Source organism: Grampus griseus (assembly GCF_964374135.1).
Source record: "Grampus griseus genome assembly, chromosome: 7".
NCBI lineage: Eukaryota > Metazoa > Chordata > Mammalia > Artiodactyla > Delphinidae > Grampus > Grampus griseus.
The window spans coordinates 77,947,337-77,967,470 of NC_139001.1; the positions used below are offsets into that span (position 1 = coordinate 77,947,337).

Genomic DNA, 20,134 nt, shown 5'->3' on the forward strand with positions numbered 1-20,134 from the left:
TTTCTCCACTGATTCTTTCTGCAGTCTTCAATCTGTTTTAAGCCCATTTAGTGAAATATTTTAGTTGAGATGTTGTATCTTCAGTTCTAGGTATACCACTTTTTAAAATAGATCTTTATTGGACTATAATTGCTTCACAATACTGTGTTAGTTTCTGTTGTACACCAAAGTGAATCAGCCATATGCATGCATATGTCCCCACATCCCCTCCTTCTTGAGCCTCCCTCCCATCCTCCCTATCCCACCCCTCTAGGTCATCACAAAGCACCGAGCTCATCTCCCTGTGCTATGCTGCTGCTTCCCACTAGCTAACTATTTTACATTCGGTAGCGTATGTATGTATGTATGTCGATGCTACTCTCACTTTGCCCCAGCTTCCTCTCCCCCCATGCCCCCGCCGTGTCCTCAAGTCCATTCTCTATGTCTACGTCTTTATTACTGCCTGCAGGTTCATCAGTACCTTTTTTTTTTTTTAGATTCCATATATATGCGTTAGTGTATGGTATTTGTTTTCCTCTTTCTGACTTCACTCTGTATGATAGACTCTAGATCTATCCACGTCACTACAAATAAATCAGTTTCGTTTCTTTTTATGGCTGAGTAATTTTCCACTGTATATGTGTGCCACATCTTATTTATCCATTCATCTGTCGATGGACATTTAGGTTGGTTCCATGTCTTGTCTGTTGTAAATAGTGCTGCAGTGAACACTGTGGTACATGTCTCCTTTTGAATTATGGTTTTCTCAGGGTATATCATTCTATTTTTATAGTTTCTATTTTTCTGCTGGGCACTCATCATCTACTCACTTATGACCATCGTTTGCTTTAAGTTCTTGAAAAAAATATATAATATCTGCTTTAAAGTACTTTTTTGCTAATTCTAACATTTGGATTATGCTTTTTTTTTTTTTTTTTTTTTTGCTGTACGCGGGCCTCTCACTGCTGTGGCCTCTCCTGTTGAGGAGCACAGGCTCCAGACGCGCAGGCTCAGCGGCCATGGCTCACGGGCCCTGCTGCTCTGTGGCATGTGGGATCCTCCTGGACCGGGGCACGAACCCGTGTCCCCTGCATCGGCAGGCGGACTCCCAACCACTGTGCCACCAGGGAAGCCCTATGCTATCTTTTTTATTGATTATTTTTATCTTGATTGTGGGACACTTTTTTGCACATCTAGTGATTTTTTTATATTACGCTGGTCACTCCTTATTCTTTGTAAGGAGGCTAGATTATGTTGTCTTCCTTTAAAAGAGTGTTGAATTTTGTTCTGTCAGGTAGTTATATTATTGGAGAATCTTTTAGGTTTTTGTCTGGCCTGGTTTTCTTTGTGAGGTAGGCCTATTTCAATATTGTACTAAATTTTCCGGTACCTGTACTCCTAAGGTGTTTTAGCCTTTCGGGGGTTTCAACTGATAGCCTGAAATGTTCTCTCTACTCTAATTGGGTGGAGTATTAATCTTCTTGGGCTGCCATAGCAAAATACCATAGACTAGGTAGTCAAGCAACAGAAATTTGCTTTCTCACAATTCTGGCAACTGGAAGTCCAAGGTCAAGGTCCCAGCAGGGTTGGTTTCTGGTGAGGGCTCTCCCCTTGGGTTGCAGATGGCTGCATTCTCACTGTGTCCTCACATGACCTCGTCTTTGTACGTGTGAGGAAAGACAAGTGAACTCTCTGGTGTCTCTTCTTATGAGGACACATTCTCTTGGATCAGGACTTCGACCTTATGACCTCATTTAACCTTAATTACTTATTTTGTGTCTAGTCTCCAACTACAGCAGTGCTGGGGGTTAGAGCTTCAAGGTGTGAATTTTGTGGGGACACAGACATTCAGTCCGTAACAGGAACTTTAAAAGACTCCTTGCATTGCACAACCTTTCAGCCTCATAGTAGGTTATCTGTGCTAGACCTCATAGAGCCTCACCCTGTGTGGATGTGGGTGTGGGTGTGTATAGCACAGCCCTTGAGCAACGAGGACCCATGATTAAATCCCTGTGCTCAGAAATCTGCCGTCTCCTAGCTGCTTTATTTGAGCTAGTCCTCCTTGTGTTGGGACAGGAAAGTGTTCCCAGGCAGAACACTGGGGCCATCGAGAGGCTCACTTCATATTTCCCTTCCCTCAAAGACCTCAGATGTGCACTGCTTGTTATTCATTTCCTGAACACAGTTGCTTTGTATATTTTGGCCAGTTTTATCCTTGTTTTCGGTAGAATAGCAAATCTGGTACCAGATATTCTGCCATGGTTGAAAGCAGACAAGTCATGAGTTTTTATTTTCAAACATAGTAGGAGAAGCTTTAAAGATCTCTTTTGGGCATTCTTGTTTTTCATAGTTAATTTTTTTTTAATATTACTGAAGAAGCCTATTTTATTAAAAGTTTTATGGGTAGACTTGGACTTCCCTGGTTATGCAGTGGTTAAGAATCTGCCTGCCAGTGCAGGGGACACGGGTTCAAACCCTGGTCGAGGAAGATCCCATATGCCACAGAGCAACTAAGCCCGTGCGCCACAACTACTGAGCCTGCACTCAAGAGCCCACGAGCCACAACTACTGAAACCCACACGCCTAGAGCCCGTGCTCCGCAGCAAGAGAAGCCACTGCAATGAAGAGTAGCTCCTGCTCGCCGCAACTAGAGAAAGCCCGTGCAGCAAGGAATACCCAATGCAGCCAAAAATATATATATAAATAAATAAGTTTATTTTAAAAAAATGTTTTATGGGTAGACTTGAATTCTTTTTAATGCTGTGTGTTGAACATAATGGACTTTGTAGAGGGTGACTCTTTTGTTCGTTATAGGTATTGATGGACTGATTCTTTATGATATTGTTAGAACCTTTCTGAAGTATTTCACTGTGTATTTGAAGCTCTCTATATACAGTAATCAAAACCTGGTGATGAAATGTTATAACTTACACCCACCAAACCCTAGAAATTTAGCATTTATTTAGGCCCCAGGAGGGCTCTTTTAACTCTCTCCCCCTATATGAATTTGACATAGGATAATGTGAGATATGGCCCCAACGCTGGGCAAAGTGACATGCTATAAAAGAATGGTTCCTTAATTATAATAGTTAAAATTTTTCCAGGAGTTTAAAATACTCATAAGTACATAATTTAACTGTTACTTCGTTCACTTGAAAAATGAAATCCTTTTTGGCAGGCCATTATGAAGTCTTTAGATTTTATACTTTTTGAAAAGAGTAATTATGAGTCCTGTATTTGTTGAAAGTAAACTATGCTGGATAGAGTAAGTCAGGATTTTTCCATTTTCTATAAGGATTACATCAAGTAAAAACAATTCTGTTTAGATATTTTTGCAATTGTTAGAAGGATTTTGAGGGGTATTGAAAAGGCTTCACATTTAATTATGTATCACATCGCCAAAATTGAAAAAGCAATCATTAAAAGTTGAGTTCTAGCAGAAATAGGTAGGTTATTGGATGGTCCAAAATCGGACTCATTTGCATGTGGGGGGTGGGTATGAGTGGGTGTGAGTGTGTGTATTTGTACTCATACACATATATACTGGCAAAATTTAGTAATTGATTATGCTGGCTTCTCAGATCAGAGAGGAAAGGATAGATTATTAGATGTTGGAACTACTGAAATAATATATATATAATTTATATAATTTATATAAATACTTTTCTGTCCATGCCTCACTCCATGTGCCAAATGAAATTTCAGAAAGACTAAGGATTTGCCTGTAAATAATATATATACAGAAAAATATACGGGTGAATATTTAATCTCAGGTAGTTATAACATTGCCAAATGACATTTAAAAAAAAAAAAAAGATCAATCTGTACAGCAAAAACAAAACCCCATCGATTATAAGCAAAGAGAAGAGTTGAGCATGAAGCTGGCAAGTCATATGTAATATATGTGATTTGTTCTTCAGACTCAAGGTAAAAAGTTAGTCACCTATATATCACTGTACAAGAAGTCCTTTGCCTCCCTCTCAGGCATTCCCTTCCGCACTTACCTTGTCTGACTGTTGAAATTCCCAGAGGTATTGTCATTCCTCTTTAGTAAACAAGCAGAGAACTGGAACCTCCCTCTTAAGCCCCCGAGTGCTGTTGCCTGTTGTTGCCACAGGGTGTTGCTATTGAAGCTTGATCCTGTGCAGCCCCTTGATGTCTGCTCAGCGGTGAAGCTCGTAACTGGCCCAGAAGTTTGCACAGACTTCACTGGGGGCACATGGGGCCTCTTAAAGGCTTTTAGAGTTCACATAATCAGAAGTTCTGCTATTGTTTCCCACTTTACAGCCATTGTACCAGGGTTATAGGATATGAAGGAGCAATGAGCATCATTCATTCATTCGACAAATATTTACTCAGCACCTGCTATGTGCACCAAATACTGTTTTATGAATTGGAAATAATAATAGTGAACAAAACAAAACAAAAAATTCCTGCCATAATGCAGTCTACATTCCTTCTGAGGATTGGGTGGAGGAAGAGTAACAGTGGCAGAGACAGACAGTAGATAAGATTAAGTGTGTATGCTATGACACATCTACAGAAAGGCCTATGCATGAAGTCCTGACCTCTTTTAATTATTTTGTATTTATTCTATGTGGGACATCAATATGAATGGTAACAGTAAGTGTATCAAAGAAGAGAGGCTGAGTACTTGATGTATTTAAAATTATAGTTTGCTGATGACTTCTCACTAGCTTGTATAGGCACTTTGTGGCCACACTGTATACAGTGGTGCATCATGCAGCTATTAAAAATGTTAGTATAGACATATATTTATGAACATGGAGAGATGTTTATTATAAGTGGAAATGCAGGTTAGGAAATGATACATTTAGTATGATCACGGTATCTTATCTGATTGGTAAATTAGGGAGTAACTGGCCCTACTGATGCCCTTTGTCAGCATAGCAGCTAGCTAGTCTTTCCACAGCCATTGAGTGATTTCTTCATGGAATAAGTTGTACAGGGGCTCACCCCTGAGGGAGAGCTCTTTTTCTTTCTAGTGCTAACATGTCCACCTCTGGGGCTATTAGCAAGCCCATTTGTCCAGCACACCTAAAGCTTCTATTAGTAATGACAGTAATACTTTATTCTTTGTTTTGTTTCTCAACTTGTTCATTTGGCAGGGAAGTGGTTATCAGTTTTTGGGTGCTCTCTTTGGACACCTTATACTTATAAGCCTATTTTGTTTAGTTTTACACATATTTTTATTATTTTTCCATATACATATATAGGAAGAAGTCTGGGAAAATATGCATCATAGTTTTCCAAGAGGTTTGTAGAATTAGAAGATTTTTGCTTTCTTTTTTTTCTTGTCTGTACTTTTGAATTCACTGGAATTATTAGATATGTAATTAAGAAATAGTTAAGCATTTTAAACCTCTGAAAAATATAGCCTGGTCTGACTTTCCCTGTAGAAGAGTTAGTCATCTTTGTACAAGGGAAGAAGCTGGACCTGAGTAGATGTTTCCACCTACAGAGCTTGGTGCTTGAGCCTAGAACTTATGGTAGGCAAAAATATATTACTTTTCTGAAGTCTCTGACTTGTCATTTCATCACATATGTCAGAATAATTGCCTTTTATCCTTAAATTGTGTTAGGCAATTTGCATGATTTTTTTTTTTTTTTTTGCGGTACACGGGCCTCTCACTGCTGTGGCCTCTCCCGCTGCGGAGACCGGGGCATGAACCCGCGGGACCTGCATCGGCAGGCGGACTCTCAACCACTGCACCACCAGGGAAGCCCCCAATTTGCATGATTTTTAAAAGTTTGTTACAGTATTTAATTGAGGTCAACTGGATTCTGTATTTTTCTTTCCTACTTGCAAAATATAGCTGTTTGCTAATAAGCCTGTTTATTTTTTTGGTTTCTTTTACTATCCCTTGCCTTTAGAAAAGGAGCTACTCTAGATTCCTACCATCCTTTCTGTTTATCATAGTGATAATAGTACCCTTATATGTATATAGTACCCAGGTTTGTCTGTATTTGAAATCATAGGATATATTTATTAAAAGGGGAAAAGACATAAGGAAAATGTTTCTAAAGTGCTAGTTTTTATATCCCCACTTCTCTATACTAGTAGAAAAAAATTGTATTGTCCCTCTTGATATTGAAGTTGTAAAAGAGTAAACATGCTACATAATTAAATTATTATAGTTTGACCATGCTTTTTAAAAATTTACATTTTTAATTTTTATTTTGATCATGAAATATTTCAGACCACAAAAAAAGATACTGAGAATAAAATAAAGAATTTCTGCATACTCACTTTGCAACTTAATAAACAAAAGTTTACAAATACAATTAAGTCCCTGTGTACATTGTTTTAATTCCCCATCCACCTCCAGTTTGGTGTTTATCATTCTTGTGCATATGTTAATATATTTACTGTCTGTATATGTATATCTAAAGAATAGAGCATACTTTTAAATGTTTTTTTAAAACAGAAAGTTTTAATTTTATATGAAACATTCATATATTGCTAGTAAGAATGTAAAATGATACAGCTGCTTTGGAAAACTGTTTGCCATTTCCTAAAAAAATTGAACAGTTACCATACAACTCAGCAGTTCTCCTAGGTATATGCCAAAGAGATATGAAAACATATATCCACACAAAAACTTGTACACGGATGTTCATAGCAGCATTGCATTATTCAAACTTAGCCAGAAAAGCCACAAAGAAAACCCCACCCAAATGTTCATCAGCTGGTGAACGGATAAATAAAATGAGGTATATCTGTAGAATGAAATATTATTCAACATTGTAAAAAGGAATGAAGTACTGATACCTGCTTCAACATGGATGAGCCTTGAAAACATTATACTAAGTAAAAGAAGCCAGTTACAAAAGACTGTATATTTTATGATTTCATTTATATGTGAAGTCCAGAAAACGTATAGAAACAAAGTAGATTAGTGGTTGTCTAGGGGGAGAATGGGCTGTGATTTCCCATGGTTAGGGATTTATTTTTAGGATGATGAAAATGTTCTAAAGTGAGATAGTGGTGATAGTTGCACAACTCTGTGAATATACTAAAAACATTGAATTGTACACTTTAAATGGTGAATTGTATTGGGATGTGCATTATATCTCAATTTAGCTGTTTTAAAAGTTCATGTGAATGTTATATATAAGCTTTTTAAACTCAGCATAAGCCAAACAAATCATTTTGAGATTTACAGATTTTTGGACAGTTCAGTTCTTTATAACTCATTTTCACATTCTGTTATATGAATTTACTGTATTTTCTTAATCCATTTTCCTTTTTGCTCTTAAAAAAATGCTTCAGTGAGCAGTTCACTCCATGTTTCCTTATATTGTAACACATTTTTAAGGCTTTCTTTGAAGTAAGAATTTGGTAGAATTATTGATCATTTGAAATTTATTTAGTATTTAATTATTTAGAAGACATTTTATTGGTGTACCTCAGCACATTTAATTATACAACTTAAAATTGAAATTAATAAAAGTACTCATTGTCTGAAATCTTTCTGTGCAACTTTTATATTTGGCAAAAGAAAAGGTAAGACTTCTCAATCTTAACTACTGTGCCTTTCTTGGTATTTTTATTTTATTTTACTGTAGTTTAACTGAAGTATAGTTAATGTAAAATATTGTTAGTTTCAGGAGTACTACATAGTGATTTGACATTTGGGTGCATTATGAAATGATCACCATAATAATAAGTCTAGTAACCATCTGTGCCCATATCAAGTTATTACAGCATTATTAACCGTATTCCTAATCCTGTATTTTTATCTCTGTGGCTTATTTATTTTAAAACTGAAGTTTTAAAATATTCCCCTCATCTATTGCCCCCCCCCAACCCTGTCAAATCCCTCCCTTCTGACAACCACCCACATTTGTTGAGTCTGTTTCGATTTGTTTCATTTTGTTTTGTGTTTTAGATTCTACGTATGAGTGAGTTCATGCAGTATTTGTCTCTTTGAGTTATTTCACTTAGCATAATATTGTTTATATCCATCCATGTTGTCACAATGGCAATTTTATTTTTTTCATTTTTTTAGAATATTACTGAGTAATATTCCATTACATAACATGTATATACACACAGCACATCTTCTTAATCCATTCATCTTTTGCTGGGCGCTTTGATTGCTTCCATATCTTGGCTTTTATAAATAATGCTGCAGTGAACATTGAAGTGCATATATCTTTTAGAATTATTGTTTTTATTTTCTTTGGGTAAATACCCAGAGTGAAATTGCTGGACCACATGGCAGTACTATTTTTAATTTTTTGAGGAACCTCCATACCATTTTCCATAGTGGTTCACGAGATTTCATGTTTCTCCACATCCTTGCCAACACGTTATTTGTTGTCTTTTTCATGATAGTCATTCTGATAAGTGCGAGGTGGTATCTCATTGTGGTTTCGATATGCACTTCCCTGGTGATTAGTGATGTTGAGCATCTTTTCATGTGTCTGTTGGCCATCTGTAAGTCTTCTTTGGAAAAATGTCTATTCATTTCCTCTGCTCATTTTTTAAATTGGGTTGATGGCTTTTTTTGATGTTGAGTTATATGAGTTCTTGGTGTATTTTGGATATCCCTTATCAGATATATCATTTGCAAATATCTTCTCCCATTCAGTAGGTGGCCTTTTTGTTTTGTTGATAGTTTCTGTCACTGTGCCAAATCTTTAAATTTGATGTAGTACCATTTGTTTATTTTTGCTTTTGTTTCCCTTGCCTGAAGAGACATATCCAAAGAAAACTACTAAGACTGATGTCAGAGAGCATTCTGCCTATGTTTTCTTCTAGGAGTTTTATGGTTTCAGGTCTTAACATTTAGGTCTTTAATCCATTTTGACTTTATTTTTGTATATGGTGTGAGAAAGTAGTCCAGTTTGATTCTTTTGCATGTAGCTCTCCAGTTTTCCCAACACCATTTATTGAAGAATTTATTTCCCCATTATATATTCTTGCCTCCTTTGTCATGGATTCATTGATCATATAAGTGTGTTGTTCATTTCTTGGCTCTTTATTATGTTCCATTGATCCATGTGTCTATTTTATGTCAGGACCATACTGTTTCGATTACTGTAGCTTTTTAGCAGTTTGAAATTAGCTAGTGTGATATTTCCAGCTTTGCTCTTCTTTCTCAAGGTTATTTTGGCTATTTGGGGTCTTTGTGATTATGTACAAATTTTAGAATTATTTGCTTTAGTTCTGTGAAAAATGCCATTGGTATTTTGATAAGGATTGCATTGAATCTGTAAATTGCCTTGGGTAGTATGGTCATTTTAACAATATTCTTCCAATCCAAGAACACAGGACATCGTTGTTTTCAACTTCTTTCTTCAGTTCTTGTAGTTTTCTAACTATAGGTCTTTTACCTCATTGGTCAGATTATTCCTAGGAATTATATTCTTCTTAATGCAATTGTAAGTGGGATTATTTTCTTAATTTTCCCTTCTGATAGTTTGTTGTTAACATATAGAAAAGCAACATATAGTATATCATTTGCAAACAGTGACAGTTTTATTTCTTCCTTTCTAATTTGGATTCCCCTTATTTCTTTATCTTGTCTGGTTGCTGTGGGTAGGACTTCCAATACTCTGCTGAATAAAAGTGGCAAGAGTGGGCATCCTTGTCTTTTTTCTGATGTTAGGAGAAATACTTACAGCTTTTCACCATTGAGTATGAGGTTGGCTCTGGGTTTTTCATATATGGTCTTTATTACTTTGAGGTATGTTTCCTCTATACCCACTTTATTGAGTGTTTTTATCACAAATGGATTTTGAATTTTGTGAAAAGCTGTTTCTATTAAGATGCTCATATGATTTTTATTCTTCACTTTGTTAATGTGGTGTATCGCATTGATTGATTTGTGGTTGTTGAACCATCCTTGCATCACTGGGATAAATCCCACTTGATTGTGGTGTATGATCCTTTTACTGTATTGTGGAATTTGGTTTGCTAATATGTTTTTGAGGATTTTTGCATCTATACTTATCAGTGATATTGGCCTATAATTTTCTTTTTTTGTGTGATTTCTTTGTCTGGTGTTGATATCAGGATGATGCTGGCCTGGTAGACTGAGTTTGGAAGCATTCGTTCCTCTTCAGTTTTTTGAAATAGTTTGAGAAGAGTAGATGTTAACTCTTCATTAAATATTTGATAGATTCACCTGTGAAGCCCTCTGGTCCTGGACTTTGGTACTTTGGTTTCTTGGAGGGTGTTTTTGTTTGTTTGTTTGAATTACTGATTCAATTTTATTACTGGTAATTGGTCTGTTCATGTTTTTTTTTCTTCCTGATTCAGTCCTGGGAGATTGTACATTCTAGGAATTTATCCATTTTTCCTAGGTTGCCCCTTTTACAGGCATACAATTGTTCATAGTAATTTCTTATGATCCTTTGTATTTCTGCATTGTCAGTCATAACTTCTCTTTTATGTCTGATTTTATTTATTTGGGCCCTCTCTTTTTTTCTTGTTGAGTCTGTCTAAAGTTTTATCAATTTTATTCATCTTTTCAAAGAACTAGCTCTGAGTTTCGTTGATCTTTTCTATTGTTTTTTTAGTCTCTCTTTCATTTATTTCTGCTCTGGTCTTTATTTTCTTTCTTCTATTAACCTTTGCATTTTGTTGGTTCTTCTTTTTCTAGTTCCTTTAGGTGTAGGTTGTTTATTTGAGAGTTTTCTTGTTTCCTGAGCCTGGCTTCTGTTGCTATAAACTTCCCTCTTAGAACGGCTTTTGCTGTGTCCCAAAGATTTTGGATCATTATGTTTCCAGTTTCATTTGTCTCCAGGTACTTTTTTTATTTTTTCTTTGATTTTTTTTCAGCGGCTCATGGTTATTTAGTAACATATTGTTTAGCCTCCATGTGTTTGTGTTTGCAGTTTTTTTCTTGTAGTTGATTTCTAGTCTCATACCACTGTAGTCAGAGAAAGATGCTTGGTATGATTTCATTCTTAAATTTATTGAGAGTTGTTCTTTGACCTAGCATATAATCTCTCCTGGAGAATGTTCCATGTGCACTTGAAAAGAATGTGTATCCTGCTGTTTTTGGATGAAATGTTCTATATATGTTTGTTCCATCTGCTCTATTGTGTCATTTAGGCCAGTGTTGCCTTATTGATTTTCTGTCTGGATGATCTGTCCATTGATGTAAATGGGGTGATAAAGTCCCTTAATATTATTATATTACTGTCAATATTTCCATTTCTGTTTGTCAATATTTGCTTTATGTATTTAGCTGCTTGAACTTTGTGTGCATAATTTACAATTGTTGTATCTTCTGTTGGATTGATCCCTCTATCATTATGTAATGTCCATCTTTGTCTCTTGTTACAGTCTGTTTTAAAGTCTGTTTTATCTGATATACATATTGCTACCCCAGCTTTCTTTTTGTTTCCATTTGTATGGAACACATACCTTTTTCCATCCACTCACTTTCAGTTGGTATGTATCTTTCGATCTAAAGTGAGTTGCTTGTATGCAGCATGTATATACAAGTCTTGTTTTTTAATTTATTCTGCCACCCTGTGTCTTTTGATTGGAGCATTTAGTCCATTTACATTTAAAGTAATTATTGATAGGTTTGTACTTACTGCCAGTTTGTGAATTGTTTCTGGTTGTTATCGTTGTTCTTTTTTGTTCCTTTTTCCTTTGATCTCTTGTGATTTAATGACCATCTTTAGTGTTACATTTGGATTCTTTTCTCTTTTTTGTATGCGTATCTATTGTAGGTTTTGGGGTGGGTTTTTTTAGTAAATCTATTTATTTATTTTTGGCTGCGTTGGGTCTGCATTGCTGCGCACAGGCTTTCTCTAGTTGTGGTGAGTGGGGGCTATGCTTCATTGTGGTGCGCAGGCTTCTCATTGCAGTGGCTACTCTTGTTGTGGAGTACAGACTCTAGGTGCATGGGCTTCAGTAGTTGTGGCACACAGGCTCAGTAGTTGTGGCTCGCAGGCTCTAGAGCACAGGCTCAGTAGTTGTGGTGCACGGGCTTAGTTGCTCTGCGGCATGTGGGATCTTCCTGGACCAGGGCTCAAACCCATGTCCCCTGCATTGGCAGGCAAATTCTTAATCACTGCGCCACCAGGGAAGTCCTTATTGTAGGTTTTTGATTTGTGGTTAGCATGAAGTTTATACATATCAACATATAGATATATATCGAGACATATACATATATATATAATCATATGTATATTTTTTGACTTGATGACTTCTTTTTTTATTAACTTATTTTATTTACATACTTGGCTGCGTTGGGTCTTCGTTGCTGTGCACAGGCTTTCTCTAGTTGAGGCAAGCGGGGGCTACTCTTTGTTGCGGTGCACGGGCTTCTCATCGCTTTGGCTTCTCTTGTTGCAGAGCACGGGATTTAGGCATGTGGGCTTCAGTAGTTGTGGCACATGGGCTTAGTTGCTCCACGGCATGTGGGATCTTCTAGGATCAGGGCTCGAACCCATGTCCCTTTCATTGGCAGGTGGATTCTTAACCACTGTGCCACCAGGGAAGTCCCGACTTGATGACCTTAAGTTCAAAAACATTCTAACCACCTTACATTTCCCTACATTTTTAATTTTTTTATGTCATATTTTACAATTTTTCATTTTTTGTATCCCTTAATTACTCTTGTGGTTGTAGATGAATTTACTATTTTTGTCTTTTAACCTTCCTACCGGCTTTGTAAGTAGTTAATCTACTACCTTTACTGTATATTTGCTTTTACCAGTGAGATTTTTCCTTTCATAATTTTTGTATTTCTAGTTGTGGTCTTTCCTGCTTAGAGAAGTCTCTTTAACATTTCTTGTAAAGCCAGCTTAGTGGTGCTGAACTCTTAGCTTTTGTTCGTTTGTGAAACTCATCTCTCCTTCAAATCTGAGTGATATCTTTGCTGGCTAGAGTATTCTTGTTTGTAGGTTTTTTCCTTTAATCACTTTAAACATATTGTGCCATGTTCTTCTGGCCTGTAGAGTTTCTGTCAAAAAGTCAGCTAATGGTCTTACAGGAGTTCCCTTGTGTGTAACTGGTTGCTTTTCTCTTGCTGCTTTTATGTCTTTCTTGGTATTTATTGTTATGCAAGACATCCTTATTTTTGTGTGTGCTTATCTCTTATAGAAAAGGCCACAAATGAGTACAACACTACAGAAGATTGGAGTCTTATTATGGACATATGTGACAAAGTTGGAAGCACTCCTAATGGGTAAGATGCCCAGTCATGCCCGCTGAATGTCTAGGAACTTAATAATCTGTGTCTCTTATCCTGATGTAACTTTGGAAGGAAAATGGGATTTTTACTATTTCCTTTTGGGGGATAAAAGTAAAGACATGCTGGGTGGCTGGATTTATGTGGTTAACCTCATCCTGAAAGAACAAATGAAAAGAATTGACCAAAAACTTGAAATATTAAAACACATAATTAAAGCCTTTTTACAGCAGGGACACACGTTAACAATGAATAGACTTAATTATTTAGGGAATTCCCCTGTGACTTAGACATGTTTAATAATGAAGTAGGTAAATACAATAACATAAAACATATATACTAAAAAGACCTTTCAATAATGAATAGGTAAATGCAATAAATCATAATGAAAAAATGAATATAAATAATGGTGCTTTGGGGATGGAATGGAGCAGTCAAGCTGAACTGAGTATACGTTAGAAGTTTAGAAGACTGATGAAAGCATTTGTTTTAACATTACAGCTTTTCAAAGTGCATTCATGCATGTTTATACTTAAATCTTTTGAGACTGTATATCTTGCTAGTTTTTTTTCCCACAAGATAAGAATTTGCTCTGTGAAAGCTCAGTCTGTCTTGAAGAAATGAAAAGGTAATTTATATGATATTATTCTCTTGTGTTGACTGACCTTTTTTGAAATGATTTGGCTCTTCATTTTTGATTTTGGAATGTACAACCTTTGCAACAAGTTTTCTTTTTCTTTTTTTTCTTTTAAGTTCTACAAGTCTATGAGCAAAACATTGTGTAAGATCATTTGATAGATTGAGTCCTTTAATGAAGTGACATTTGCAGGTGTATATATAAGGTATTCTGCTACCAAATAAGTTTAAATTTAAAAGTAAATGTTTGAATTGAAATTCTGAATACTTAACCTTCTTCATTTTTTTAGAGCAAAAGATTGCCTAAAAGCCATAATGAAAAGGGTAAATCATAAGGTTCCTCATGTTGCTCTGCAGGCGTTAACTGTAAGTGAAAGTCTTGTTATTATTTCACCCAAATTTTAAATGTGTATTTATTTCAGTTAAGTAAGATAATATCTCAACATTTATATATTGATTTTTATTTTAATTAATAGCTTCTTGGGGCTTGTGTGGCAAACTGTGGAAAGATATTTCATTTAGAAGTATGTTCCCGTGATTTTGCAACAGAAGTACGTGCTGTGATAAAAAATAAGGTAAATTTTAAAAAGAGAAGAAATTTGTCATTAAAAAATATATATGCTGTGTTATTTTTAACTATATAAAGCATTAATAGAGTTGTATAGTAAGGGAAATCATTTTAAATAGATTTGAAATGAAAAAAACTTTCTGTTCTAAAATTTGTTGTTTGCATTTGTAACACCAAAAACTGTTTTCCTCCCCAAATCATATATATTAGTGATAATAGCTGATCTTTATTGAGGGTTAGCAGTCACTGCTTTAAGCATTTTATGTATGCTACCTTTTTTAAAGCTCTTAACAACCCTTAGAAGTTAGATTCCCTTATCATTCCTATTTTATAGATGCAGAAACAGACTTAAGAGAAGTTAAGTAACTTGTCTAAGGTTATGCAGCTACTAAGTGGCATAGTTGATGTTCATATTCTGGTTTCTGTGACTTCAGAGTCCAAACTAACCACCATTCTGTCCTGATTCCCATTAGAGATGGTGAGCAAAGGGGGCCTTTATTTTAGAGCAGGGTGGAGAGGGTCTTCTTGATGGGGTTGTTATTAATTTATTTCTATTAGAAGTTCTGAAGCACTATTCTCATGCTATTAGTGGCAAAAATATCAGAATTTTAGTTTAGTTGATATGAAAAGCTTAATCTAATATTGAGAATATTAAGAAAACATAAAAGAAATAACCTCTGAATATAATAGATTCATTGTCATTGTATAAGGCATAAATGTTGATGTTCAAAAAGGGTAATTTTCTGGGCTTCCCTGGTGGCGCAGTGGTTGAGAGTCCGCCTGCCGATGCAGGGGACACGGTTTCGTGCCCCGGTCCGGGAAGATGCCAGGGAGTGGCTAGGCCCGTGAGCCATGGCCACTGAGCCTGCGCGTCCGGAGCCTGTGCTCCGCAACGGGAGAGGCCACAACAGTGAGAAGCCCGCATACCGCCAAAAAAAAAAAAAAAAAAAAGTAATTTTCCAAGAAACAACTATATATTAAAATGTAAATAAGCATTTATCAAGTGCTCATTTAGGCTAAGGATTGCTAGACTTTTGTTGATGTTCATAAAATTAGAGAATTTTGGTGGTAATTCTCTTTGTTAAATAATTCAAGTACTTATTTTAACAATTTTTTTCTTTGCCTTTTCTTTAAAAGGCTCATCCTAAAGTATGTGAAAAACTGAAATCTTTAATGGTGGAGTGGTCAGAAGAATTTCAGAAGGACCCACAGTTTAGTCTGATATCTGCAACTATTAAATCTATGAAAGAAGAAGGAATTACTTTTCCTTCAGCAGGTTCTCAGGTAAGAGATCATTCAGACTCATGGTTGACCCTATACTATTTTGAAGATATATACCTTGGGTAAAAGCTGGCAAGGTTTATCTTAGTCATCATTGCTTACCTGCACTCTACAGGAGTCTGTCTAGCGTAGTGCCTTATATTGAGTAGACATTGTAATTGTCAAGTGAATTACTTCTACAAATGAGAACTTTGAGAAGTGAATCATCCATAAATAATCTGTTTAATGCTACTCTGAATGTAGAGTCATGCAAAAGGCATAGATGTGTGAGAGAGCCCTTATGTTCAAGAAATTTATAGTCAATTTGGAGGGTAACTATATACATGTGAAAAATAACTAGTTATAATTGACAAATATGGATGAGGGATACACAAGCTAGATGCCAGGTTAACTACAGATTGGGATGGTGAAGAAGGTGAAGAGTAGAATTTTTAGGCTGGAATGTATTTCAGTATGTAGAGAGGAGTAAAGAGGTCATCAAGGAAGGAATGACATGAACCAGTTCATGGACTTGAGAAAGCTCAAGACCTGTTTGTTGAAGAATGAATATGCCTGGAGTGAATAGTGTAGTTTACATATAAGATGGGGTGCACTATAAGATGAGAAATTTATTTGGAGATGTAGGGGGTAGCTTTAGTAGGACAGGGGTGGGAGCAGGGATGATGAGTCACAGAGTAGGTTGTTTTTTTTAGTCTGGGAGAAAAACACTGTGTCTTGGCTTTTGCTCTCAGTGCCTCTTCTTTTCCAGGATGTGGGCTAGGCAAAGAGACTAAGAGAAGTACTGTATATTTTTTTTAAATTTTGGACTGTAGACTGAAGACACAAAAAGAACCTTTATAGCTGACCAGGCCTAAGGGTTCAAGATAGAATTTTGAGATAAAAACCTTATAAGTAACAAAAGTCTAGCATTTTCCTGCTCTGTCCTTTCTGCAGGTCATTCTCAAAAATCTGTGTTAAAGAACTGGTTGATGGTTCAGAATCCTGGACATCTCTGTCTTCCATGCCTTTAAGTTTAACCATGACCTTCCTTAGTCCTCTGCTATGCCTGAAGAGCCACCACCATTCAAACACAATGAGTAGTAAAAGGGGGCTTAACGTGTATGCCTAGAGCTGCACCTTTTGTCTGCGTCCTCCCTCCTCTTTTCTTCAGTCATTATCATGGCTTCTTGCTTCTACTGCTCGCATAGCCCTGTGCCTCTAGCAGTATAGCACCTCTCTGAATGAGAGACCTTGGACCACTGAGATCAGGAAGTGCAATCAGGAGAGATTCATATTTAAGTACTTTCTGTATGCCAGGTTCTGTGTCAGATACTAAGATTTATGCAAAATGTAAGCCGGTTCGTGCCCTTTGTGATTTTTTTAATGTTTTCTTGAAAATTCTGATGTTCTGTTTTAGTGCTTGAAAACAACTACTTAATATTATCACAAAGACCTTCACTTTTAAGTGGAACTTAATTAACTTTTTAATTAGCATGAGCGAATAATCATAGAGCTTGTGTTTTCCTTGAAAAGGTAGTTGTGTTCATTTTACTCATACATTACAGACTGTCTCAGTTGCTGCCAAGAATGGTACGTCATTGAACAAAAACAAAGAAGATGAGGATATAGCTAAAGGTAAATAAAGGATCATGCACGTGTAATTTAGTGTTGCTAATCTAAAAACTAGTGGAGTCTGAAAAGTAAGAGAAACAATTGACGAGATATAAGATTGATTGAACTCATAAGCGTTGTCAGTAACATGTATTTAATGTCCTACCTTTGACGAGATTACATTTCACCTTTTCTTTAATGCCAAAGTTATGAGTCAAGCACAGAAATATGTTCATGACTTGTCCTATATGGAAAGCTACCCATATTATAATGTCACAATCTGTTTGCTGTAAAAATAATAGCTGCTATATATGACAGACTGTGATAATAAGGAATGAGCAAAAACTTATTTTAAAAAATGTCATGGTTCTCTGCCCTGTCCCCTCTCCCCTTCCTGCCCCCACAAAAGCTAATTGTTTAGCGTTCAACTGGACAAATAAGATATTCACTTGATTTATTCTTATTAAATAGTACATTATGTAATATTTCTTATTAAAGTTTTAAAAAATAAGAATTAATTCTGGCTGTCTTGTTTTTTGTATTTTAATTTTTCAAACTAGCTATTGAATTATCATTGCAAGAGCAGAAGCAGCAGCACACAGAGACAAAATCTTTATATCCATCTGCAGAAATTCCATCAAATAATAAAGTTGCAAGGAAAGTGAGAGCTTTATATGATTTTGAAGCTGTGGAGGACAATGAACTCACCTTTAAACATGGTGAAATTATTATTGTTTTGGATGACAGGTATGTTTTAAATATTTCTTGAATATTTTGAAGTTATTAAGTGTAATACCCTTAATTTAGAATGCTGGATATTCAGCTTTTGACTTTGGTGTATTTAAATCGTACTAGAACCTTTTCTACCTTAGTTATTTTTTTCTCAAATTAGACTGGGTAGTGTGAGTTTCTTATTCTTTTGTTAAATTTGGTAATAAAGTATTCTTTAGATCTTGGATTAAAAATGTATTAAATAATATTGTTTATTATCACAATTGGGAAACAGAAATATTCAGTCATCTGAATGGCATTTATATTAGGAGTTGTATATTCTAAAATTACTGGCAAAAAAAAACTTTAGGAAGAGATATAGTTATATTACCTTTGATCAGTGCAACCAAAAACTACTCAGCTCCTCCGCAATTCTTAATCTGCTACTGCCTCTCCCTCGCAATTTCTCTATCACTTAAAGTTGTAATAAAGAATAGATCTGTCTGTATTGGGCCTAAGTCTATTTTACTTTGCTTTTAAAAGAAATTGATGAAATTTAGCAAGAGTGAGACCTCATAGCTTGTTGCTGTGAAGAGAGATTGCAAATGTATTTGGTATCCATTATAAATAACTTAGTAAGGATACATTAGTATATTTTTAAATGTGTAGATACATAAAATCATTTTACTTTGCTACAGTAAATATTTATTGAGAAAATGTTATGTAAATAAGCTGTGTTTATAATAACAAAGTGACCGAGGGCACAGTTCTTTCTTCATGAAACCTAGAATAAAGTAAGGAAGTTAAAGTTAGAGGTAATTAGGTGGGATGCAGATTGTGAATGCCATAAGAGGTAACGTTGGGGTCCAGAAGAAAGCAGAATCACACCTGGTACAAGCATCTAGGAAAGAAGGCTTATCCAGGGGGTCTATTTCAGGTGTTTGGAAAGCAATAGACAAAATTATCATTTCCAGATTCTGTGGCTGTCCATTTACAAGGTCCAAGAGAATCAATGATCAAACTGTTAAAACTGATAAGAGTTCATCAGGTTGTTGGATATAAGCTCAGTATACAAAAATCAGTGGTATGCTTTAATCACAACTATTTAGAAAATGTAGTAGAAAAAAATGTCATTCTCTATAGTCACAAAAATTATAAATGATTGAGGAATAAATAAACCTAACAAAGGTACATAAGGACTTTATGGAAAAAATTATAAAATTCTTTGAAAGATACAAAGGAATATAAATATATGTAATATATTTATGTAAATATAAATGGAGAGAGATACCATGTTTATGGTGAAGAAACCTTAATATTGTAAAGATTTAATTTTTCCAATGTTAATGTATAAACAGTGCATTTCCAATTAAAAGCCCAATAAGACTTTTTTTTAGAGAACTTGAAAACATTTTAATTTTAACATTAATATGGAAATGTGAAGGTATACAGTAACATAGGGAAGGTACTTACCCTGCCAAGTATCAAGGCATATTAACAAGCTGTAGTAAATAAATACATAGACTGTTGCAACAGGATGGAATCCAAAAATAGGCTCATGAAAGATAGCAGCTTGCTGTTTGAAAGATAGGCTATCATAAATCAGTAGAAAAATTGGTGTACTATTAAGTAAATTTTGCTGGGATGGTTTTTTGTGCAGTATAAATAAAATTTGATTCAGCTTCACACAGTACATAAAATTTCATTCCAAATAAATTAAAGAACTAAACGTGGGAGAGGGATATAAAGGAAAACCTGAAACTATTAAACAAATATATAGGAGAATAGGAGTTCAAGGATAGAGAAAGATTTCTTTTTTAAAAAAGTGTAGGGACTTCCCTGGTGGTGCAGTGGATAAGACTTCATGGTCCCAATGCAGGGATTCGATCCCTGGTCAGGGAACTAGATACCACATGCATGCTGCAAATAAGAGTTCACATGCCACAACTAAGGAGCCCACCTACCGCAACTGAGGAGCCCATGTGTCGCAACTAAAGGAGCCCACGTGCTGCAACTAAGGAGCCCACCTGCTGCAACTAAGACCCAGCACAACCAGATAAATAAATATTTTAAAAAATAAAAAAAAATTAAAAAGTGTAAACCATAAAAGGTTGCTAAATTTGATTATAGAAACAGAAAACAACATGCAATAAAACTGTAAGCATATGTTAAAAGACAGTGACAG

At 35.5% G+C, this 20,134-nt stretch overlaps 1 protein-coding gene across 3 annotated transcripts in view; it reads left to right on the forward strand.

The window, feature by feature from the left end:
- Positions 1 to 20,134, forward strand: part of STAM2 (signal transducing adaptor molecule 2) — a 51,121-nt gene that overhangs the window by 15,134 nt on the left and 15,853 nt on the right. For all 3 annotated transcript variants that reach the window (XM_082658322.1, XM_082658323.1, XM_082658324.1), the window contains exons 2-7: positions 13,076 to 13,160; positions 14,090 to 14,165; positions 14,276 to 14,374; positions 15,505 to 15,651; positions 17,193 to 17,262; positions 17,799 to 17,985. In XM_082658322.1, coding sequence (XP_082514448.1) covers positions 13,076 to 13,160; positions 14,090 to 14,165; positions 14,276 to 14,374; positions 15,505 to 15,651; positions 17,193 to 17,262; positions 17,799 to 17,985 — 664 coding nt within the window. The remainder of the gene's footprint in view (positions 1 to 13,075; positions 13,161 to 14,089; positions 14,166 to 14,275; positions 14,375 to 15,504; positions 15,652 to 17,192; positions 17,263 to 17,798; positions 17,986 to 20,134) is intronic.